We start from the raw sequence: 22540 nt of genomic DNA on the forward strand, positions 1-22540 counted from the left end.
CATGGAAGATCAGGCCGTAAGGCGAGAGGTCTGGCCGATCGACATCAGTATGCGGTCGTTCCGTTACAAGTACAGTAGATGTCATATGTCAAATCAACAACCCAGCCGGACCTCAGTACAATTGCTTTGGTGACAATCCCGAACTCTATACCATGGCCATGATCGCGTCACGTAGGAGGCGTTCTACGAATACCGCATCGAGCTGCCCAGGTGAAGTAATCAGCACTGCGTCCATGTATGTAGCGACGAATCAAGCGACTTGCCGGTATCTCACTACCATCATGCAGCTTGTCGACATTCGGTGTGTCTGCCATCGTCAGCCAGACGTCCGAGGCGACTTTCGTATCGTTCCACTATCGAGACACGTGGTGTCAGGTTCAGCATACTGAGACTGGTACAACACACGGTCTCGATGCTTACGACTGGAATGTATCGGTGCCCGAGAGCTCTAGTCAATACGTCAAAGTCTCGTATAAAGGCTGTTGGGCGAGATGGAATCAGCGTCTAGACCGTTCGCTCAGCTCGCCAGATCGCCATGACCTACCGGTCGGGGCCAAGATCTGTTTCATGTGGCAATTGTCCCGATCAGCCGATTCTTCCAGGCTAAGGCTCGATTGACATGCCTCACCTCGATCAGTGTCAATCCTGCCCGTGACCACAAACAGTGGGCTGTCGTTTCAGTGCAGGATGAGTGTCAGCATGGCCACGGAGGTGCTGCTCAGAGTTCCACTTACTCATTCCCATCCCATGCACGCCGATCAACACCTATACGACGCAGATGTCATCAGGAGAGTATCGCTGCCCGATTGACGTTGCACTCGGGTGACTCACGTCTGCATTGTGGACGACCTCCATCTGCTCTCGCACCGCCATGTGCTCGAAACGGGCGATCTCAACCAGAACGTGCGTCGCCTTGCCGTCCTTCCGTCGGAATGACTCGCCGGCCAGCTTGTGCAACGCGGTCTGTAGGCCAAGCTCGCTCCTTTCATCGAGTTTCCGATCCGTCTCTTGTCGGCTGACGTAGACAACCTTGACCTGCGATGGGGACAAAGCTTTGGGTTGACCGTGGGAAACTTCCCGTACAAGTGGCACGGCAGCGAGGTCCAGAGATTCGAGGAACCGTTGCTGCGGGTCGAGCCAGAAGGGGTAGTCACTTGAAGGTTCGGGCAGATCGAGCGCCTCCATAGCCATCTTGTTCCAAATCGATGCCGGGGACGATTTGTTGTGATGAGCTGCGTGCCTGTCAACGATGATGACTGCAAGGTCGAGGCGAGCTTAGGTGCAGCGCCTTGAGAGCGAGTCGAAGGAATGGCATCGACTGCGAACTCACCCCGTTCGAACATTCGCCAATCGCCGTCCGCGTTGAGTGCTCGCCAAGCATGCGTCCGCATCAGATCTATATCGAGGGCGACATGAGCTTTCTCCGTGGTATGATAACCCCTTGCTACTCACCGATCGCACCGAATATCGTCTTCACCACCATCTCTTGTAACGTCTTGCCCTCCCAGTCGGTGCAGAATGGAAAGATGATCCGTGCAGGCGGTTCGAGCCGGGTCGAATCGAAAGCTTGAAGTTCCGGCCGAGACGACTCAGAATGGTCGGCAGTAGGCGGGTTTCCTGATCTCGTTGATGTGAGGTCTCTCAGCTTGTCTGGTTCGTGACCAAGGTAATATACCCCGCCAGGAGCTGAGTCCTGTGGAGTAGCCCGACGTGGTAGATTGCTGAGGCCGAAACTCTCATTATCCCGCCTGGCGACTACGCCGTCGTACAGCGGCTCAGTCCGTTCGACGACCGAATAGGTGTGGTACGTCCCGATCATCAGCTCGGCGGTGAAATGGCTGCAAATAGGCACAACGAATGTAAGTCAAAGCTCGTCCAGTCTGTTGATCGTGTGAGCTCCGGTACTTACAAATAGTGATACATCAAGCTACCCCATCCCGTTATTTCAGGGTCATCCGCCATGTAAAACTATAGATCCAAGTCAGTACGATACACGGAGAGAAAGAGAGAGACAATCATGTACGTAAACTCACCGTCGTGCCTGGTAGCACCTCGACCGAGTTAGGTGAAGTAGAGGCTCGCCACCAACGGTTCGGCGAAGGAACAGGCTCGGACTCATTCCATCCTGGTATATCTCGAGCCGCCTCGTCGGTCGTCAATACTCTCAGTCGTGGCAGTTCTGGGTACCGTCCACCGCTCAGACTTGCAGCTACTTTATGGTAGGGAAAGGGCTCTAGGGTCGAGCTCTGTGGCGAGTTCGGATGGGACGTTACGATCGTTTCGAGAGCCGGGAATTCCGGTAGGTTTGGGTTCTGTACCAGGTCTGAACGGAAGCCAGGAAGGGCACGAAGCCATATCAGGGTTCAAGCACGGGAAGGTCGAAGGAAAGGTAATCAAACGATGATGAACACGATATAACTCACGTATCACCTGGTTCTTGACGAACACGTTGTCAAAAGTATAGAAGCCATCCGTCCCACCGACTAGCCGAGTGTACCTTTGGCTACGTTCAAGCATATGCCATTTCGAATGGTCGGTACTCCTGATTCTCCCTTGAGATGTACGGTGCCATTGAGCGACCAGAAATACCACGGCCACGGCGATGAATGTCACGGCATAGTAGCTATAGCGACGTCCGAGACGGGAAGACGTTGCGAATGCGAACATCCTCCCAAGCTCACAGTAGGTAGTCAGTACCGAGGTTCTCATGGATGGTGATCGAAGTTGAAGGTTGCAACTGACATGCGAGCATGAGTTGGTCGTTAACGGGATGTAGCTAGACTCCTGGGTCACGTGACGAGCGCGTGCGCGCGCGGACCTTGTACAGCTCCCTTGCGCATGGACCACGAGACCTATGCAAAGCTTGAGGACTTAGAGGTGACCGAAATTTCAACAAAAAGCAAGGGCACACCCAGTTTGGACTTCAAAAATGTAATCAGGAGGTAGAAATGAACATTTTGTTGCGTTTCCAGTTTTCTCCAAACTTGTAATCGGCAGGTTATAGCCATGTGAAATTTTCCAATCGATTCCTATGGGCCTTGATAGATTGTGGTGGAACTGGAAACGCAACAAAATCTTCATACAAAATCTACCTCAGCAAGCCTATAGCAAGAAAAAAATATGTTCTCCTGATCGTTGTTGAGCTTTCAGCAATCTAGTCCTCGTAGCCAGCTAAATCTGACATGTTTGGGCGTTTCGACGCGCGCGCTAAGCGCGGGTTCACCATCCCTCATCGGTAAACAGGTCATGCTACCAGAAGGAGCGTTCACAAGTTACCAATCTACGTTGAGATCATAGACGTATAGCCTCGTTCGAGTTCATTACTGGCGAGGTCGGGTGGATCGAGGACGGTTCGATCCCTGCTGCTTCGATTTCTGTCGATTCGCTCCAGGTCGGCATCAAGACGTCGACCATCCCTTTCAACCCACCATTCCGTCTCCTCAGTTCGATCCCCTGCCTCAGCCAGATCGCTATCGTCTCCTCAGCCCGATGGACCTTACACCTCAGCCTGATTTTGCTCACCGCACCAGACACTTCAGCGTCTATTTGGCAGTACGCCGTCTCCAGCTCGAAAGAATAGCTTCTTCGTTGGTATCGGCCATGACGAGCTGCAACCTCGATTCCTCCGTGCGTGATGGCCTCCCGGCCAGATTCATCTCGAACCAGACGACTCCGTCGATGGACATGGTCAAGCGGGATCGAAGCGCCTTCGAGGTGCTGGAAGGTATAGACAGCAACAACGTAGAAGATCAGGAGCAAGAGGAGATGTAATGATATCACACACTTGTATCAACCGGAGGCTCGAATAGCAAACCAAAGGTAGCGGTCATAATTTTTCGGGGGATCTACGCGCGTGCTGTTGTTCGACCGGGCCTGCAGGACCGATGACCCGCAAAACATATAACATCGATCACATGACTTGTTACGTATCATATCTAACATGCTTGTTCTTTCGCTCTTGCCCGTCAAAGTCTTCAAGATCGGAAGGGCTGGCTTTGCGGGTCGCAGGCACGACATGTGGCGGTCCAGGGTCTTTGCCGATCTCGTACCGATCCGAATGATCGGACGGAGGAACATCCAAAATTTCAAAGTAATCCGAATGATCGAACGGGGGACCATCCAAAATCTGAATGTCGTCCGCGCTGTCGAAGGGACAACTTTCCAGAATTTGATAGTCATCCGGGCTGTCGACCGATAATGGAGTAAGCTCAGGAGGTGGAGCAGGTCGAGCAGAACGGCAGTTGCAGATCTCGGACGAGGCGTATTTGAGAGCCTCGCGGTAAGCAAAACCCACTGCAGCAGCCTTATATACACTGGTACCGTTGCCTAGGATCCGGGAGTGACTTTGGACTAAGCCGTAGACAGCGTCGCGGGCAGGTGTCAGCGGCGGATCGGCCAGTACTGGGGAGTGCGTTCTGGGGCAACTGGACTCACCTTTCGCACGATACTGGCCATCGGCCAACTCAGTGATGGACGCCTCGACATTATTGCACGATAGTTTCTCCCTCAGCTTTGTCGCCGCAGACGCATCAGGAATTTCCGCCAGACGATCCAGATCGTATGCCCCGACGAATCGGGTGTAGAATGGGATGCAGAGATTTTCAAAAACCTTTCTTACCATCCCAAACCCTTCCGCATATCCGCCCTTGCCCTGACTAGCATCAATCCAGATTCCACCGAACAGGAGATGAACGTAATAGGACACTCGGGGGACCCTTTCGATCTTAGTCCACCCTAGGTCGAGTTCCGTCTGCGTTATCGTAGCCTTCTTCAGCTCTGACGCAAATTCCCTCGTTTCGTTGGTAGTATAGAAGAGGTCATCGAGTCCGCTGGTTACAAATAGCCCGGCGAAGGACGTCTGAAAAAATGCGGTGACCGGTCAGATAGGCGTATACGGAATGCGTTATCAGGAAACTACAGTCTACTGCGAATACTCACATCTGACCACATGACCCTCCTCCATACCGTCAACTCGCCCGGTGAAAGCTTGGGAGTACTACCCTGCTCAATAAGATACCCCATCAACACATACTCGAAGATGGCCCCGCCCAGCGCATTCAGCTTGGTGGTAGTGGTGGGGTCCGGGGAGTCCTGAACGCGAGAGACTTAGTCAGATCTGGATCGTCGTGGTTGGGTGACCCAATCAGAAACCTCACAAGTAGCAGGCCGAGGATTCTACGATCGTCAAATCGGTAGCCTGTACAGTGACATGAAGGCGGAACGCTTCGTTAGCCAGATATTAGGCTTGCCGGTTCATGCGAGCGTGAGTACCTGTAATCCGTTCAAACTGATCGACATCCTGGCCACTCGCCGAAGATCCCAACGGCAGGAGATTCTTTCCTGTGATATCCCCAAAGGATACGGGAGTCCCGAAGGCGCTTGGGAACAACCTCCTGCATACTTCCATCAAAATATTGGGATCTCCCACTCGGTCGACCACTCCCACAAGAGCCTCGGCGATATCGGCGATGGACTATTGAATCAGCATGGGTGAGCCTTGACCTTCGCGTATGGATAGCAGTCGTGCTGACCTTTTCAGCCAGCAAATGGGGTTTATGCTCTCTTGAAGATCCATCGGCATGTCCGCAACCCAAAGGAAGGAACCTACGAATATCGACAGGGTTATGCATCACATAAGCCACAGCTCCACACTCCCGCATCCCGCAGGTAAGGGGAACATTGTTTGTGATGTTGCGGACCCTCTTACCCATTTCACTAGATTGTGAAGTGGGGCAGAGAAAATATTGGTAGGCTGTAGCAACCAACTTCCAATATGTATCCCCTGCAAATTCCAACACCTCACAATCCATGTATCTCATGGTTGCGGATGTGGAGAGTCCGGCTAGGACGTCGAATGTATCTGCGCAATTACCCAGATACTTTGTGTTAACCTCTTGCGCTAGCAAGAGGCTGTCGATCGTCCACATAATCCATGGCAACATGTGAGCCGAGTGGTAGATGCTAATCGATCCTTCCTGTTAGTGCGAGAGCATTCGAAAGGACACAGTCAAACAGCAACAACTCACCTCTTCGAAAAACTACTGAGCGGTTCGGTCGCGGGATCGATGTCTGCAAAGGCAAACGACGCAAAAGCGATCAATGATCGAGTCTCAAACCTATTCTGCTTCTGCCGAACATAGTGACTCACAGCAAGTCGTGGTGATGATCACACCGCGTGTAGGATCCCAAAAGTCCGGGATCTCACGCAGTTCGAAGACTGGACCGCTGACGTTAGACATCTTCGATCGAACCCGAGCCTGTTCCTAATGGGGAATCTCAGTCAATTTTAGTTCGACTCTTAGGAATGGAAATGACTGACTTGAGCCTGTATGTCCTGGCGAATAGCAAAGACCTCGTGGTGCTGGCGGCCAATGATGTAGACGGCTTCTTTTGCCAGAGCCCCGCTTGATTCAAAGCGGCCTGCCATCCGCTTGTCGCTTGAGACGCCTGCTTTAATCTCACTCCACGCCAAATCGAGACCCCTAGGTCGTCCACAAGCATCCGACATGGTCCAGGCGCTCGACATTGGTAGGACGAGATACGGCAGCGCGTGCTGTTGAAGTTGTTGCCGTCGTGGGAGAGAGAAGAGTTTCAGAGTGTAGACAATAGCCGTATTGACTTGAGCCCGATCCAGATTGATGGCATCGCGCGCTTCAAGAACGGCGTCGACTATGACGACGTTTTTGCAATTTGGCAGCGGTCGACCCATGGGGAACGAGAAGGCTTTCGTTGTCAGGATGCACATCGTCCTGCACACAGAGAGTCTCGTAAGTGATTATGTAGGCTTGTACTTCGTATGTGCTACCTAGACGTACCTGTATGTCCGTCTGCCAACGACTCCGGTACGGATTGGGCACTCGATCCTGCATAGCGTGGCGAAATAGTCACCCGCTGACAAGGTACATCCCTCCCAGAATTGTGGTTTTGCAGCGTCGTTACTGCGGCGGGGCAGGGGTCGTAGCAGCCGACCGCTCGGAAGAGGATCTCCGGGTCGAACAGATTGGAGAGAAGGTCCGGGTTGATCTTTCAAATTCGAGAGAGCCGGGCGTGCTGGCGCATCAACGTCGACGATTTCAAACCGCTCATCCAGCCATCCGGCCATATAGAGAGCAGCAGCAAAGGTGATATAGGCTAGATCGCCACCTCTTGCCGCGCCAGTATCCGACAGGATCGGACCTAGACCCATAGCACCTGGACCTGAATCCTTAGCACCCGACGTAATGAGTGTGAAGGCTAGGGCATTCTTGGCTTTGTCCTGGAGTCGAGAAGGTTCCTCAATGATCCTCGTGGTACAGCCTCTCCTTGTACAGACCTCCTTGATCAATCCCGCCGCATTTGTAGCAGTGAGAACCGCACCGCGGCCGTTGGAAATCGTCATGCGGCCTTTGATCCTGCTGGCCATGCTGACTTCGGCGACACTGTCCTCTCCAAGGCGACTCGCTGTTATTGACCGACCGAACGGACCTGTGGGTAGGTGGAGGGAAGTCAGTAGAGTTGCAACGGGAAAAAGGGTCGCTGCATACGGACCTTGATATGTCACCGCCTGCCTGTCTTTGATCTGCGGGATACCTCTTTCAGGCAGCCCGAGATCTGTTTGCGATCGTAGTGGGATTTGTTGTACTTTGGAGGGAATGGGATCCAGCGTATGAGCGACCTCGGGTTCGTTGTCTTCCGACTCCTCCCGCATACGGAAGACATAGAACCGGTGATCTAGCTTTCCCTCCTTTTGTAAAGGGATGGTTCGCGCTGCTTTCCCACCAACATCCTCGTAGCTATGGACGCCGTTCGAAATACGTCAGCCGTGTCCCTCATGAAAGCCGCCTGCCTGGATTCTATCGGATACGTACTGTACGACATTACAGGTCGGCAATTCCCACTGACAGTCCTCAATCGCAGGGGCGACGATGACGTTGTGACTCGCATCATGAAACTTGATCGCCAGCCTTCTTGCCTTTGCGACCCGCTCCGTAGTATCAGGAGCTGCAATCTGGGTCGTCATACTCGCCACGCGGAGGTCATTGGCTTTCAGGACCTCGGTGATGGTGTCGACGAGAAGATCGTCTTTGACTACGGACAGCCGAGTCGCAAAAGAGATAATTTGATGCAATCACCAATCAGCAATTGTACCGCCTTTTAGACACAAGCAGCTGGCCATCAAGGACGGCACGTTGAAGACTTACCGATTAACAAACACTTCCATTTGCCTTCCGCCCCCCCTTCGTCCGCTTCCCGTTCGAAACGTTTGAAGAGCTGCAACAGCTTGCTCATCTTGTCGTTATGTATCGACCCCTCTTTTTTGGCAGCCCGAACGTACGCCCCGATGTTTTCGAGGGCCTCCCGTTGCTTCCTCTCACTGATGGGCACCCCGTTCTCGCTCGGCGCACGGACCGTCTCGGCTTCCACCGGTCGACTGCTTCCCTCGCTATGTACCTTGTCTTCATCAGAATCTAGAGCTGGAGCCGATCCATCCTCCTGCTTGTCCTTCGGCTGTCGGTTCAGCTGGTAGGTCTTTCTGAGGTAGGAAACGGCTCCTGCCGGCCCTAACTGACAGGTGACCCTCCTCAATCCTGTTGAGATCGACCTTCGAGTCGTAGTCGCAGCTCGATCCACATCCTCATACGGCACTATCACCCCCTTCCTTCCCCCATCATCCGGCTCATTGTTATCGATCGTCTCGAACGCGTCGATCACCGCATCATCGATCTCCCCGAGCAGGTCGTAAGCTTGTTGATGTTTGGCTTCATGCCGTTCGTGGTAAAGTACGAACTCGTCCGGAATGCTTAGGAGATCGGAGTGATATCGTTCCTCATTTCCGGATAGGGCTTTAGTGTTTCCATAGAATTCGTGAGCGGGCATTACGTTGGTACCGATAAGGTCTTGTTTCAGATGGTCGTGATCGGAAAGGTATCGTTTCAGATGGTCGTGATCTCGTGATTGTAAAGGTCGTGATGGGTAAGGTTGTCGTACGCAGCCGTCCAACTATAAGGGACGATGCGTCGACGCTACCGATGTTGTATCAGATGCATGAAAGGATGAGAGCTCGATATCGATGATGTCTGATCGATCACATAGATACTCGTCAATTGCGTTGCGATGACCGAATTCACTAAAGTCGAAGTTCCAGTGGTAAGCTTCCGAAAGGTAAGCTTCCGAGGAGCTCTGCTTCCGATGATGTTTGCCTCCGACTCGCGTTCAAAGGGTGGCTACATGACTTGTGTCCAACGGACCTGGGCGCATGTAGAACGGAACAAGAAAGACATGAGGTCAGGTTTACCTGAGAAACTCCCCAGGCTTGATGTAGGTTTTGTAGACTCATGCTGCATGCCGAAGTGTAAAGTAACAATCAGTGTAGTGTTGCGAGGGCCTGGGGGGGGGAAATGACTCACACAGCAGTCTTACGATTTGGTCACTGAGTTATCTTTTTGCGTTGGCTCCCTTCTTTTTGCCCTTCCCGTCGTCAGCATCGTTCACCAGAACGATCGACGATATCCGGGTACAGGAATACCAAGTTACTGCTTGATGCTTCCCGGTCCCCACAGCACCGGACCTTACATTCATATGCAAGTCAGTCATCGTGTCATACGCGATACTGTTCTTGGGCCTCGATCCGGTAAGGGTAATGACGCTTTTGTGGTTTCCGCTCAAGATGATGAAGGTACACCTGCATCGTACAATACTCCCAGGTCGATTGGTTCCCTGCATTATGGACATCCCCTGGCGCGCACCTTTGTTCTTATAAAATTGTAATTGAGATTGTTGGCACCCATAGTCTGTCGACCTTTGCGCCAGAGCCCTACGAATTCCGAGATCAAGGACGAAAGGCAAGCGAATCCACTCCGATCGAGCTATTTGCGATACTTCCAAATGATCGATTAAACAAGAGGACCGTCCTCAATTTGGATTGCCTTTGCTCTACCAACGAGGAGCATGAGCTAGCAGAAGAGCTCGGCAAGATTGGACGCCTCGACCTCGAAGGCAAACCCGAAGCTCGCGCCGACATGTGCAAGAAGGGCAAGCGAAAGAGGGTGGACCCATCGCCCGTGCTCAACCTAAAAACCATTCCGACCACGCTTCCGGATACACGACAATGACAAGCTTTTCGCCCGAATCTCTCATGCCGAATGTTGTTGCCGCTCACGATCAAGCCCGGTCACTCGTTCTACTCGACCAAGCGCGCGCTCAGCAGGAAACTCGTGAGAAGCAATGCACTTGAATTTGAGCGCCAGGCAAACGTCTACATGAAAAGTATCCTTATAGGGTTCACTTCAGGGCAAGACCTCTCAGGCGATCATGGTACTTTTTCTGCTCAAGCATCACTCGTTCGAGATTTCAAGAACACACAATGACGCGGAACCACAAGCGGCGTGGCCTCAACCGCCACCATGTTTCAATCCAAGCGCGCTTATCTCTACGAACAGAAGCCTGTCGTTCCCATCCGTCAAGCCCGATCGCGTAGCAATATTTCTTGGTCTAGCTGTTCAATCCGAATTACGCCGAGCCTCTTTCTGCGAAAGACAACGATGCTAGCCTCCGAGCTATTGTGTCTCCGTACCTGCCTCATCTAGTCATCGGCTCCCCTGCGCTTTTCGACGAGTAGGAAAGTGATACCAGCAACTTTGTCGATCCTGATAGAATAACGCTCCTGTCATCGGCCCTAACAACCGTGAAATGAACTGGTTCTTCAGATACGATGCCTCTAGGGAGGTGGTTCCGGAATGATTTCAAGAGCAGCTATTGGCACAACGAAGTATCATCTTGACGGTGTATCAGGTCGGTCCCTTCAGCCACTGGTGATGCTGTTCTTACATCTGGTGACAACGTCTCACGCTGTTGTAGACCGTCTTGGATCAGTACGATGCAGTCGCTTCTTCTCTCTTCCAAGAACGTCCCTCAAAGCACTATCGAGCCGAGTTCACAAGTTCGCTGAATACAGCCTTATCGTCGCGGATGAATTGGGCAACCTCAAGAACCCCACCACTGTTCGGACCGGTGTCTGTTCCAGGAGCTCGGCGGATCTGTTTCATGTGGGGTGAGGCGAAGATAGACCCGCAAACGGCCGCGTCCAACAGTCCTCTTCCGACGAATCCGGTATGAGCGGGTTCATGCCCGCTTCCACCTCCTGAGATGACGGCGACTCGACAGTCAGAGGCCTCAGGTCTACGGTAGGCGACTATCGGAACCCAGATAGCGGCAAGCATTCGTAGTTCAATAAGCGATATCCCTCTTGAGCTGTGTTACGTCCGTACCTCGACTCGCTCGTTCGACGATGACATCGGGTGCGAGTCCAGCCAAGCCATCGAGAGCGTCTGTCACCAGGTCTTGAGCACGATCTTGAACGTGTTTCTCTTTGAAGGACGAAGAGATGAATGGGACAGCTGAGCACTGGTGAGGCAGGATCATCCGGAACCGAGCGACTTACGACCAGGCATTTTGAGTTCATTTCGAGTATGTATCCGTTGTTGAATCACCGCAGCCGATATGGCACAGCGTCTATAGATGTCAAACTTCGCAAGTCGTTTTTCTGATGCCACATACAGTATATACTTGCGCACCTTCAGATAGATGGGTGAGCTTGATAGGTAGCGCGTTCTTGCATCGCCGGTGTCAGAAGTGCCTGAAGCACGTGCGCAGGACTGAAACCCAAGATACGTATTCGAAACCCACTACATCTCGCTCAGTTCAACTGTCGAAGACGCAGTGAGTTGATGAATTTGGAATAATATGTCGGTCCGGTCCGTCTTGCCGAACAGGTTGTCTGTCTCTTTTCCTTTAGTCCGTTTCGCGCATTCGAAATCGGAGGCGACCGAGACTCGATCGGTCATTGCCAAGTAGAACTCATAACCGCCAGCGTGACCTCGATCACCGCGAAGATGGCCTCATAACACACGGATTTCGAATACGCTGACGATTCTATCTTATCAACTGCATACCCATCCTACTGTGTCAACGCCGATGGTCGGCGCCCTAGAATGCGTTGTCAGCTTTGAGATATGAAACGAAGGAAAGTCCCGCAAAAGGGCCCGAGATATTCGCTCCTTGGCATTATTCTGTACCAATCGGGAGTTTTTGCCTGACGAACCCCAGGCCAAGTGGAAACATCAACCCATTCTTTCCCCGGTGATCGCTTGGCAGATGCGGGTCTCCAGGTGTTGCCCCATGGGAGACGTCTTCACGAGCCGCATAAATACTTACGGGCATGTCAGCGTTTGTTCCGTAACGCCCGTACCAGCGTATCATTCTTAGCAAGAAAACACGCACACAGATGACCATGTCCAACATTCAGTATCCCGACGCGGACGTCGAAAAGAAACTACCTATCGATCACATCGAAGCCGATGACGATGTCGAACCCGGCATCGATTATGTCGAGGGAACAGATGAAGAAAAGGCGTTGGTCAGGAAGATGGATACAAGGTTGTTTCCCATCCTCTGGTTCATGTATATTTTCAATTATCTTGACCGGACCAACATCGGAGTATGTGACCGTGATCTTCTTTCTTTGTTTCTTCGAAGGCTCCCATTGTCTCTGTCGATCGCTGACCTTGCTCACCCTTGATTAGAACGCTCGGATCGGTGGCATGGAGCGAGACCTCAAGCTCTCATCCTCCGACTATTCCCTCGCTCTATCGATCTTTTTCGTCGGGTATCTTCTCGCAGAGGTCCCCTCTAACATGTTACTCGTCCGTTCTCGACCCTCCCTCTTCTTGCCTGCCCTAATGTTCATCTGGGGGGCAATGAGCGTTGGCGCAAAGGGAATGACGAACCTGGCAGGTCTAGTCGCGTTCAGATTCTTTTTGGGAATCGTCGAGGCTGGATTCTTTCCCGGGGTCATACTTTTGTTGAGTTGCTGGTACAAGGTACGTGCCGCCGCAAGGGCGTATCGTGGATTCTCGCATAGCGCCTCGGTCTAACAACTCTTGTCTTCTTTTTCCGTGCAGCCCGACGAGCTTTCGAAACGACTCGCCATTTTTTACTCAGCGGCACTGATGGCCGGAGCTTTCGGAGGATTGTTGGCGGGCGTGATCACAGAGTATATGGATGGGCTAGGCTCAACCCCCGGGTGGCAATGGCTGTTCATCATTGAAGGGCTCGGAACGGTTGTCATCGCCGTGGTCGCCGTCTTCGTTTTGCCTGGTGAGTCTGTCCCATTCGCATGAGAGCGAATTGGGAGATGAGCGTTAAAAACTGGACTAATGGTCTGCTCGACTTGATACTGTAGACTACCCGACCACAACCCGCTGGCTGAATGACCGCGAGAAGAAACTCGCTGTTGCTCGCCTCGTCTCGCGACAAGAGGAAGGCGAGCTTCTAGGCCATAAACGAGCGTTCATGGCTTCGGTCAAGGATTGGAAGACTTGGGGCTTCATGCTAGTCTACGTTCTACTGAACGGAGCGGGCACTATCAGTTATTTCTTCCCGACTTTGATGACTTCTCTCGGATATAGGGGACGAAACGCGCAATGTGATTACATTCCAATTCCTTTATTCTTGAGTAAGCTGAGAGCTAATGCTGGATCGATTTGCGGCCGTGCCGTAGTTATGACTGTACCCATCTATGTGGTCGCACTCGTCGTTTCTCTCGGTATGGGTTGGAACGCCGATCGGACCAAACAGAAACCATGGCATATCATCGCGGCAACGGTCTTGTCGACCGTAAGCTTCATCCTTACCGTTGCCATAGGTAACCCGGACGTCAAATTCGCATTCATCTGTTTCGGAGGAGCGGGGATCTGGACCGCCGTTCCGCTGTTTTTAAGTTGGATGGTGGGCAACTTCGAAGGCAAAGAGAAGAGGGCGATCTCGATCGCCATGATCAATGGATTTGGTACGTCTTGTTTGCCACCCTGCTCGTACTCCCTCGACCATTCCCGTTGACGTATTGGACGAGCTTGCTCTCTGTTCCCACATCGCCCAGGTAACCTTGCATCAGTCTATGGATCGTTTATCTGGCCCAGATCCGATGGACCGAGATATGTACCAGGGTTTTCTACCACTACTGCCCTGGTCGCCTGCGCCGGAGCAGTCGTCTTCGGGCTCAAATGGAAAATAGCGAGGGACGTCAGTCGCGCGGCTTCGAGGCCCGACATGTGAAACTTGATTCAAAGTGGCAGCTCGCCAGGGAGAGAATGAATCCCAGCAGGAGAGTCAATACGTGACATCTTAGGTGTACCCAAGATAATCAGATTAAGCCGAAGTCTTCGCACAGTTGCTATGTACGGACTGCGTGTCGCGCGTCAAATCCTGTAGTATTAGACATTATGCAGTCAAGGGTTGTTTCGCGATATCGATCATTCGGCTTAGGGCTCAGGGTACTAAAGGGAATCGATCGTAAAAGAGCGCAAAAAGCATTGCTTTTTACCGCCGGCTAAGTATCCAATAAGTGGGCCATTCTCCCAGACACAGGACACAAACAACCTTTGCGCCCAATTTCGCTCAAGCCGAATATGGAAGTTCGGTCGCTCGCAAGTAGCGCTACGCATTACATATATAGAACCAAAGAATGCTGAAACACGAATACGGTTTAGTTGCGCAAACAAAGCCGAGGTGGCGAGTGGTGTGTCCGTCGCGTCACGTCGAAACGCGTGTGAACGCGTCATTTAGCAAGATTACGTCATTACGACATCATCCGAATCTGGAAAGGGGGAGCCGCCGATATCGATCAAACGATCAATCGATCAATATCACTCGACCTATCTCTACAAGCTACAACCTGCAACCCGTCAGTATCTCCATCAGCTCACGATTATCTACAAACTCTTCACCGTCTAAAACTACAACCTATATCGCTCATCACAGCCGAACGGACCAGCACTCAACTCGCAACTCGAGATGTCCGCAAAGACGAGATCTAGCACCAAAGTCGGGAACGATGTCGGTAGCAAGGAGAAAGGACTAGGCGTCAAGCGAACGGGAAGTGGAGGAGTACAGGTGAGTAAACCATCTTTTCTTATCTGTCTTTGTCTTCTGCTCTCCCTTGCCCCGTCATTCCTGGACATGAAGAGCTCCTTGTGATCGCCGGTGGAACTGACATCTCGTGCTTACCCGTACGACACAGTCTGCATTGGGCTTCTCGGCCAAAAAGTCCCTTCACAAATCGCCTACCAAGAAGAAGGTTCCTGCTGCTATCACCCAATCTATCGATCTTACCCTCTCGTCCCCTCCGCCCAAATCCTACGCTCCCGTATTCGCCCATCCGAAGCGGTCCGCCAAGTCGAATGCCAACCCGTTTCTGGACCAGGAGGAGAAGTACGAGCAAGGGACATCGGGGGACGTAGTAGAGAGGGATGAATTTGGGTTCGTGAGGACTGTCCCTCTCGACTACTCGCCGCTTGGGCTCGGGAAGCGCAAGCCGACGGAGGAGATGATCGCGAATCTCGTCGGTGATCGACGCAAGCCCGCGAACAGAGAGAATTCCGCGAAAGGGGAGGGGGATGAGACCGTAAATGAAGACGTTGACGCGACGTTCTTCTTGACCGAAAGACGAGCCGGGAAGACGGGCAAGGAGACGGGCGAGAAGGTCGAGGTCGAAGAAGGGGGAAAGCTGAACGTGAAGGATAAGAGATGGAACGGCATTTTCAAGGATACACAGGAGAAGATGGGAGGTCTAGACGTCGAGCCGAGTGAGTAAAGCGACAACTTCATAGATGGGAAACGTGCTGACCGCATGTCTCGTCTATCTCGTGCCCGCCCGACAGTTCACTGCACCCCGAAAACGCACAACCGCGTCCACCACATCCTTCGAGTCTTCGATCTGAGTTCTCAATGGGGTCCGTGTGTGGGGATTACTCGGTTGGAGAGGTGGAAGCGAGCTGAGGAATGGGGCCTCGAGCCTCCTGTCGAGGTAAGCATGTTCATCCCGGATGATTCGCGACGTCTCACTATCAATTCTGACTTCTGCTCTTTGTACCTGATACAGGTTCGTGATATCTTGCTCACGCAGGAAGGTGCTACAGATGACTCGTATAAGGAGACGGTTTTCCACGGGAGTGGCATCTATGTCCCATGACGTTGTTGCCGTCGATCTGCACCACACCACTTATGTAGCAAGCCCACTTGTAACGATGTAGCCCTTTACGTGTAGCCAAATAATACCATGTCGCTCAAGCAAAGAAGGCCGCAGGCCGCAAAGGCCAAGGAGAAGCAGCCTCGTCATCATCAAAACGTCTAGACCGCCCTGGTTCTTCCGTCGTCCGTTCAGCCTGATTGCATACAGTGCCCAATGGCATCTTGCGCACCGCTGCAGTATCCGGCATCATATCCATAATCGCATGTGATGCCAGCCATCTCGTAGCCATAGTACATGATATGGTCGAACGTGTCAGCGTGGAAGAGGGTATAAGAATGGGTGGAACAACTGACAAGTTCAGTCGTTGCAAGTCGTCTATATCGCAGTTGCGACCTCGCATACAATTACAGGAAACGCCTGAGCCTCCGTGTTGACTATTCGACATGACGTCGTCCGTCCGCACCTATCTGCGGGCCAAGGGAGATCGAGAAATGTGCGGGGGATCTCGGGTCGTCGACCGCTCGTGACGATAAACGCTGGACGAGACCTCAAAACGGGACCATACCGATCATCGGCCTTGAAACTGCAGAGTACAGGGTCTCAGTCCATCGCCGCCTTTTCCCTCGCCCAACGCTCGTGCCTTTCCAACTGCACACGGTCCACGACTCTCCCTCCATCCCAGAATTCCGGTGAGAAGCGCCACGTTGAACGCTCCTGCAAGGCAAAAGGCCGAGATCAATGCCCGTCTCGTGTTCGCTGACATCAACGCGGATCTACTATGCCATACAACTCATCCAACTTGGAAATCGCCGGCTTCTTCACAGATGTTTCACATTAGGAGACCGACAAGGGTGACGCGTCCGAAGTGTCGGCCGCATCTAATGTCGCCTCGACTAGAAGACAAGCTTCAACTTCGAGACCATTTCATACGAGCTTGCTATGTCCGACTATCAATTGAAACGCAAGACAATGGTCCTTCCGTGTTGCATTGAGAAGGGATAGAGGTCCCCGTCACCGCATGGTCCACGCCAACCGTTGGGGTATGAGATTCGATATTGCGGATTCCACCACCGACATGCCGGACATCATATCGACCACTCTGGAATCACACAAGCAGGTCGAGTTGATGAAGCTTGTCGGTAGCGCCGTAGCATACGCGTTTAATCATTCGAGAATGCATTCGAGTGTGGAACCCGACCTCGCGCTCTCACCGCGCCAGACGTGGGCGGGGAGAGCAGGACGTCCCGAATCCGAGAAATCTCCCTGAGACGTTCGAGCTGCTCGTCATGGGAAGTGCCCGAAATGGCAATCTGCCTCCGCTTGATGAAATACAGCAACCGTGTGTTGGCGTTTGATCTTCCTGGTCGCATTCGCGTGTCGCGTGTCAGAGATCAAAGAAGGATTGGTATCCCGCAGTTTCGAAAGTCGATCAATCCATCAGAGATTGTATTTCCTCCCCCTCCTGCCTGGGCTGCCGCGCAGCTGATTAGGTTCATCTTCGCTGCCTTTCGATCACGCCGAAGATCACACGGCCTTCCTTCCAACGCCTTCCAACGGGCTTCGATGATCACGACCCCCTTGAAACCTGATCGGTTCGGCTAAACCCGACCGGGGGCACGAAGGGAGGAAAGGGGGCGCGAGCGTATTCTTCCATCGAGCGATGACCGCGGGGATCGAAATCAAGATGATCATGGAACATTTGGGATCACGTTAGATCGTCGGTTCGCACTCCACCCACCCACCCCCCGCTGCCGGACCACGATCTGCAACATTCACGACGAAAAGGGGTTCTTTGCCGGGAGCCGAGAACTGATCACCTGAAGGATGGGGAGGACGATCTCGGGATCCGCATTCTCCCTTTCCAAGGCAAGTTGGATGGATGTCGCATGTCATCAAGCTGCTCCAAATCGATCACTCGGTCCCATGCCGGGAAGGCCTTTGAATAAACAAGTCCTGTTCGTGGGCCAACCCCTCTGGCGACGGTACATATACTCGACCCGCGACCCGTCATCATGACCTTGATCAACATCCGTCACGAAGTCCCGTCGTATGACTTCTGTATCTTCGTCATCACGACTACTCGATACTCGTCCCGCCTCAAATCTTTCTGGACGGCTCTCTTCATCAGTCTGAATTGCCAACATGTCAACAACAGCGGACAAAGCCTTCTACTCGGCTGCGGAACTTCGAACTCTGGCTAGGGAGAACTATGTGGGAATCTACGTGGGCACGCTGTCTGCTTTGGTGTTTCAGGGATACGTCATGTCTTTGGTGAGTCCCGCACCAGATAACCTAGTACTCTTGCACCGAGGTAGCATCTAACGCATTGTCCGCTCTGCCTGTTTTATATGCAGATGTTTTCCTACATCCAACACCGAACCTCGCTGCTGGAGAAACTCCTCCTCCTCTTCTGCTTCACCCTCGGCCTCTTCCTGAGCTGTGTCGACATGTACCAGGTCTTCCAGATCGGGGTCAAGCATTTCACGGATACGAAATACGTCTTTCAGATCAAGTGGACCGAGGGCGTCAACGCGATCGTCACGGGTGGGATTCATGCGGTCGTTCAAGGGTTCTTTGGGGTCAGGTTGGTCAAGGTGAGTCGCAAGAGTCCTTTGGAGGAGGGTTCGACTTGCGCAGCAAAGGGACTTGCGGTTGATGAAAGTGGATTGTCGCTTTCGTCAATAGTTAATGGAGTTGAGGTGGTGGTACGGCCTCCCGTTCTTCATGTTCATCGCCGCCGGACTCGCTTCGTCCACCGGTACGGGGGTCCGACTCTTAGTAAGCGTTCCCTTGCTCTCATTCGCATACCTTCCTGTCCTCGTACGCTGACATCTTGTCTCTTTGGGTGGTCTCGCGAGCAGCTTCAAGACAGACAAGACCTCCAGGTATTCCGGGACAACCTCAAACCTTGGATCTACTCTCGATACGCTACGGGCACGTCCATCGATCTATTCTTGACGATCGCTACCGCTGTAGTTCTGTGGAAGAACGCCAAGGGAGTGATGACTCGGTGAGCACATACGATTCCAGATGGCGGATAGCGGGATTCGTGCTAATTTGAGATACCTCTTTCCTGATAAGAACGGTCACCGCATGGGAACAGCTCGCCTTCTATACGGTGCACGCTATGGTCTTCCCGACATCGGCTTGCATCTTGTCGTTGATCCTGAGGGGTGCCCTTCCTCGATCCGTGAGTTTGAACGCCAGTAACCTCATCAAGATGACGCTCAGACTTTGCAGCTGCTGCCTTGATCAACAGACGATTCACGACTTCCCTATGCACTGCTTGAGCAAGGTCTCGCTCTTGGTCTTGCTACAGATGCTCATGGCGTAAGTACGGATCTGGTTGACAGGAACCGACAACGGTCTGGCTGACCGAACTGTGTCTAGCCGCGACCAAACCCGACCTGACATGCGCGAAGACCCCGAGGTCGTCAAGTCAGGCGAAGACACTTCGAAGTCCTACCCCTCATCTGGCAGCGGTTCATACCCCTCGGCCCACCGAAACAGCCGGATCAACAGTTCAGAGAAACGACTCAACAACCTTCAAGAGCCTAGCGAGGACGGTGAGGACGGTCTTTACAAGACACCTTCTCGACGAACGGATCTGGGTAGCGTCGAGGCGGGCCACTACACCCATCCTTCCCTGCACTACGATCACGAAGTGATTGATATCGCCAAACCTAACGAGGTACACAAGTTCTGATCGCCGGGACGAGCAGCAACGGACGATCTTCCTGTCGACTTTTCGATTTCTCCTCTTCTCATCTGCTTCGGGACAACTAGACTGAGCCGTCGTAATTCTCCTATCAAGGTATATCGTTATATTGTAATAGGTTTTTGTAAGCTTGTGGCCACAAAGGATGGACATCGGGACTCGTGATTTGAATCTTCGCAGAGGCGTCTCTTTCTCAATCATTCGTGTCTTTCACCTTCCGCACAAGACTCGACCTTTTCTGCCTCAAGCACCCTCCTACCATTACTCTCATCCGCTGCTCATCGGCTGGACGGTTTCCCCATTGCTAGGTATTTCGTACGCCTCGAATCTCTCATCAGGGATACGAGAGAGAGTTCGTCATCGTTTGCTTGCGAAATCTAGTGCTAGACCAGGGAGACAGAACCCCAATGGAGATCGACTCTTCTGTTCGCTGGCACGGACGATGAGTCGTGACCCCGTTCGTGTTCAAAGCGGTCGACCGCGCTTCTTATGATGTACTGTTCTCCGATCGATCTTTGATTTCTGAACGATAGATGAAGGGTATAATGGTACAAATATGACATCTAGCTTAGACTTCGGCGCTGGTCCTAGCCGAAGTAGCAACGGAGTCGAGGACCTTCTCGTGCTGTTCGTCAGAACCTCGCTTCTCTTGGGCCATGGCCTCCTGGGCGCCTTGATTCTCGATAAAGCTCTTCGATCGCCAAGCGGGCGTCTTGGAGAGGAAGAGCGAGTCGACTTCGACAATGCTCAATCCCTTCGTTTCGGGAACACAGAGGTAGATGAAGACGGCCGAACCAATAAGGAAACCGGCCCAGATGAAGGTGATCTTGGTACCGATCTTTTGCTGGATAATCGGAGCAACGAAAGCTATGAAAGTGCGAGACATCGGGATCAGCGGTCGTGCCTTGTTGTAGAATCGCACTTCGGGACAACACAACCCGGGCGATATCGTTTGAAATCTGAGAAACTCACTGATAACCGTGTTGACCCCCCAATTCGTCGCCGTGGCCAGAGTGACACACTTGGCAGCCAGACGCTGAGGGAAGACCTCGGCAGCAACAACCCAAGCGACGGGCCCGATAGTCGAAGCGAAACCAGCAACAAAGATGGCCGAGAATGCGATCAAGGATTTACCAGCTGTCAAAAAACAAAGAACCGCAAGGTCAGCCTCCACCATTACGATTGATCGGGGATCGTCAGTCGAGCCAAACTCACCTTGGGCCTGACCTGGAAGAGCCGTCGAGACGGCACCGACGATCACCTGAGAAACCCCCATGACGAGACAACCGATCAAGAGGACGGATCGACGACCCATCTTATCGACAGCCAAGATTCCGGGGAACGACATGGCGACGTTGACGGCAGAGAGAATGATGATGAAGATGAAGACGTCGTCGATCCCGGCGTATCGGGCAAAGACGGATCCGTATGAAAAGTAAAAGTTGATACCGGAGAGCTGCTGGCAAGCTTGAATGAGACACCCGATCATGGTCCTCCAGGCGATTCGATCCTTGTTACTGAAGACCTCCGCGTATCGAGCTTCTCCCAGCTTCGCCTCCTCCTCCTTGGCGATCCTCATCTCCTCAAGCTCGAGGGTGATTTCCTCGTCATCCGCAGGCAAGTCTCGAAGCTTGGCCAAGTTGATCCTGGCCTTTTCCCAATCGCCTCGTCCGGCGAGGTACGCAGGAGATTCGGGCGAGAGGATGAAACCGATGAGGAGCAGACCAGACCAGATGAGGGCAAGACCGACGGGAAGCCTGTAGGTGATGTCACCGGTGTGCTTGGACATTCCGTAGGTGGTACAGTTGACCAAGAAGATACTGCATAGAGAGGCGCGAAGTGTGCGGCGTGAGCGGTGGACTTGCATGGGACTCCTTCACTAAGTGGCTCACCCAAGAGTGACGTTCAATTGGAAAGATCCGGTAATCATTCCTCGAAGAGCAGGAGGGCTGGCCTCGGCCTGAAAGACTGGGACCAGACCAGAGGTGGCTCCGACGCCCATACCGGCCAAAGCTCGACCGACACAGATCTGACCCCACTCGTTGAAGGCAGAGACCTCGATTGCGACACCGACCATGTAGATGGCGATGAAGGCGAGACATGTGCGTCGGAGACCGTATCGACTACCAAGAGGACCCTATTTGAGCGATGCTGACGTTAGCACGCGTACCGATCTTCACCGCCACGAGTGATCGCGGTCGACTTACACTGCTCAAAGCGCCCAAGAAAGCTCCGATGCACAGAATACCGGCGATGGTTGATTGACGAGTGGTCGGGAGAGAGTAATTGGTGCATACCCCAGCAGCGTTATAAGTGTCGCAAGTACCGAATCGACGAAGATAGGCGGGGAGTTGGTAGAGACCGGAGGTGGACGAATTCTCCCAACCGAAGATCATCCCTGCGAACGACTGGAAGAGACATAGCACGACGGCTTTCTTTGATGAACGAGGGGCAGGCATGTTGAGAGTTGTTCACCTCTATGTTGTATGAAGAGGCGAATTCAGACAGAATGATGGGGACGACGACTCAGTGCACCAATGCGATTTATATATGATGAGCCTCCGCAGAGGGCTAGTTTTCACCTTGTATCCGAGAGCCCACGGGAACCTCGATGTTCTCCTTTCGTTTTCCCGTTTCCCCATTGCCTCCCCGCCGGCCGTCCCATGGCGACGTACGACGTCGAGCAGCAAGTGGGACGTGCAGAAATGAGATAGCTGATCGCTGATAGAGAGCTGTTTGTCCTCTTGCCGAGCCTTCCAAGCGAGCGAGCAAACGACGAAAAGCCTCCGTCTCTGGACATGTGACCCGCCCCCGTT

At 52.8% G+C, this 22540-nt stretch overlaps 8 protein-coding genes across 8 annotated transcripts; 4 read left to right on the forward strand and 4 right to left on the reverse strand.

Annotated features, from left to right (window-relative positions):
- Window positions 1-167: 167 nt before the first annotated feature.
- Window positions 168-2667, reverse strand: HD553DRAFT_338755 (uncharacterized protein; the record flags this gene model as incomplete). The annotated part of the gene is made up of 12 exons (XM_046182372.1): window positions 168-202; window positions 275-353; window positions 421-479; window positions 545-560; window positions 629-669; window positions 735-765; window positions 832-1256; window positions 1331-1396; window positions 1453-1838; window positions 1910-1968; window positions 2034-2323; window positions 2424-2667. The coding sequence occupies 12 exons, from the start codon at window positions 2665-2667 to the stop codon at window positions 168-170; spliced, it is 1731 nt and encodes a 576-aa protein (XP_046039477.1).
- A 1156-nt stretch (window positions 2668-3823) lies between these two features.
- HD553DRAFT_347464 (uncharacterized protein) lies at window positions 3824-8856 on the reverse strand (the record flags this gene model as incomplete). Its single annotated transcript, XM_046183302.1, has 13 exons — window positions 3824-4350; window positions 4435-4858; window positions 4939-5091; window positions 5157-5197; window positions 5272-5473; window positions 5532-5604; window positions 6027-6069; window positions 6149-6257; window positions 6320-6749; window positions 6816-7464; window positions 7528-7772; window positions 7848-8067; window positions 8181-8856. The coding sequence occupies 13 exons, from the start codon at window positions 8854-8856 to the stop codon at window positions 3923-3925; spliced, it is 3693 nt and encodes a 1230-aa protein (XP_046039478.1). The 3' UTR covers window positions 3824-3922.
- Window positions 8857-10898: 2042 nt separating this feature from the next.
- Window positions 10899-11429, reverse strand: HD553DRAFT_321573 (uncharacterized protein; the record flags this gene model as incomplete). The annotated part of the gene is made up of 3 exons (XM_046181235.1): window positions 10899-11170; window positions 11247-11345; window positions 11420-11429. 3 exons carry the CDS (start codon window positions 11427-11429, stop codon window positions 10899-10901), a joined length of 381 nt encoding a protein of 126 aa, XP_046039479.1.
- Window positions 11430-12268: 839 nt separating this feature from the next.
- HD553DRAFT_291499 (major facilitator superfamily transporter) lies at window positions 12269-14091 on the forward strand (the record flags this gene model as incomplete). The annotated part of the gene is made up of 6 exons (XM_046178374.1): window positions 12269-12475; window positions 12561-12857; window positions 12939-13134; window positions 13220-13462; window positions 13538-13825; window positions 13916-14091. The coding sequence occupies 6 exons, from the start codon at window positions 12269-12271 to the stop codon at window positions 14089-14091; spliced, it is 1407 nt and encodes a 468-aa protein (XP_046039480.1).
- Window positions 14092-14717: 626 nt separating this feature from the next.
- On the forward strand, window positions 14718-16095 carry HD553DRAFT_303983 (DNA polymerase delta, subunit 4-domain-containing protein). Its single transcript, XM_046178953.1, has 4 exons — window positions 14718-14928; window positions 15056-15620; window positions 15696-15841; window positions 15917-16095. Exons 1-4 carry the CDS (start codon window positions 14830-14832, stop codon window positions 16004-16006), a joined length of 900 nt encoding a protein of 299 aa, XP_046039481.1. The 5' UTR covers window positions 14718-14829; the 3' UTR covers window positions 16007-16095.
- Window positions 16096-16449: 354 nt separating this feature from the next.
- HD553DRAFT_321575 (uncharacterized protein) lies at window positions 16450-17608 on the forward strand (the record flags this gene model as incomplete). Its single annotated transcript, XM_046181236.1, has 4 exons — window positions 16450-16499; window positions 16596-16757; window positions 16973-17227; window positions 17341-17608. 4 exons carry the CDS (start codon window positions 16450-16452, stop codon window positions 17606-17608), a joined length of 735 nt encoding a protein of 244 aa, XP_046039482.1.
- Window positions 17609-17742: 134 nt separating this feature from the next.
- Window positions 17743-19909, forward strand: HD553DRAFT_333363 (uncharacterized protein). The gene is made up of 7 exons (XM_046182103.1): window positions 17743-18277; window positions 18361-18600; window positions 18692-18784; window positions 18868-19016; window positions 19088-19196; window positions 19266-19336; window positions 19397-19909. Exons 1-7 carry the CDS (start codon window positions 18149-18151, stop codon window positions 19710-19712), a joined length of 1107 nt encoding a protein of 368 aa, XP_046039483.1. The 5' UTR covers window positions 17743-18148; the 3' UTR covers window positions 19713-19909.
- HD553DRAFT_303986 (hexose transporter) lies at window positions 19910-22270 on the reverse strand. Its single transcript, XM_046178954.1, has 5 exons — window positions 21932-22270; window positions 21617-21861; window positions 20940-21544; window positions 20697-20861; window positions 19910-20591 (listed from the first exon to the last, which is right to left on the reverse strand). Exons 1-5 carry the CDS (start codon window positions 22181-22183, stop codon window positions 20293-20295), a joined length of 1566 nt encoding a protein of 521 aa, XP_046039484.1. The 5' UTR covers window positions 22184-22270; the 3' UTR covers window positions 19910-20292.
- Between the last annotated feature and the right edge of the window lie 270 nt (window positions 22271-22540).

The sequence above is a fragment of the Filobasidium floriforme genome (genome assembly GCF_021052385.1).
Source record: "Filobasidium floriforme strain CBS 6241 chromosome Unknown HD553scaffold_2, whole genome shotgun sequence".
NCBI lineage: Eukaryota > Fungi > Basidiomycota > Tremellomycetes > Filobasidiales > Filobasidiaceae > Filobasidium > Filobasidium floriforme.

What these genes read in the sequence shown, in the direction of transcription:
- HD553DRAFT_303983 (XM_046178953.1), top strand. Translation starts at nt 14,830, where the DNA reads ATGTCCGCAAAGACGAGATCTAGCACCAAAGTCGGGAACGATGTCGGT. An exon ending in CGGGAAGTGGAGGAGTACAG is followed by an intron (nt 14,929 to 15,055) that starts GTGAGTAAACCA and finishes CGTACGACACAG; the next exon opens with TCTGCATTGGGCTTCTCGGC. An exon ending in GCCTCGAGCCTCCTGTCGAG is followed by an intron (nt 15,842 to 15,916) that starts GTAAGCATGTTC and finishes TACCTGATACAG; the next exon opens with GTTCGTGATATCTTGCTCAC.
- HD553DRAFT_333363 (XM_046182103.1), top strand. Translation starts at nt 18,149, where the DNA reads ATGTCAACAACAGCGGACAAAGCCTTCTACTCGGCTGCGGAACTTCGA. An exon ending in GTACGGGGGTCCGACTCTTA is followed by an intron (nt 18,785 to 18,867) that starts GTAAGCGTTCCC and finishes TCTCGCGAGCAG; the next exon opens with CTTCAAGACAGACAAGACCT. An exon ending in GGGGTGCCCTTCCTCGATCC is followed by an intron (nt 19,197 to 19,265) that starts GTGAGTTTGAAC and finishes CTTGATCAACAG; the next exon opens with ACGATTCACGACTTCCCTAT.
- HD553DRAFT_303986 (XM_046178954.1), bottom strand. Translation starts at nt 22,183, where the DNA reads ATGCCTGCCCCTCGTTCATCAAAGAAAGCCGTCGTGCTATGTCTCTTC. An exon ending in TCTTGGGCGCTTTGAGCAGT is followed by an intron (nt 21,862 to 21,931) that starts GTAAGTCGACCG and finishes TCGCTCAAATAG; the next exon opens with GGTCCTCTTGGTAGTCGATA. An exon ending in CAATTGAACGTCACTCTTGG is followed by an intron (nt 21,545 to 21,616) that starts GTGAGCCACTTA and finishes CTCTCTATGCAG; the next exon opens with TATCTTCTTGGTCAACTGTA.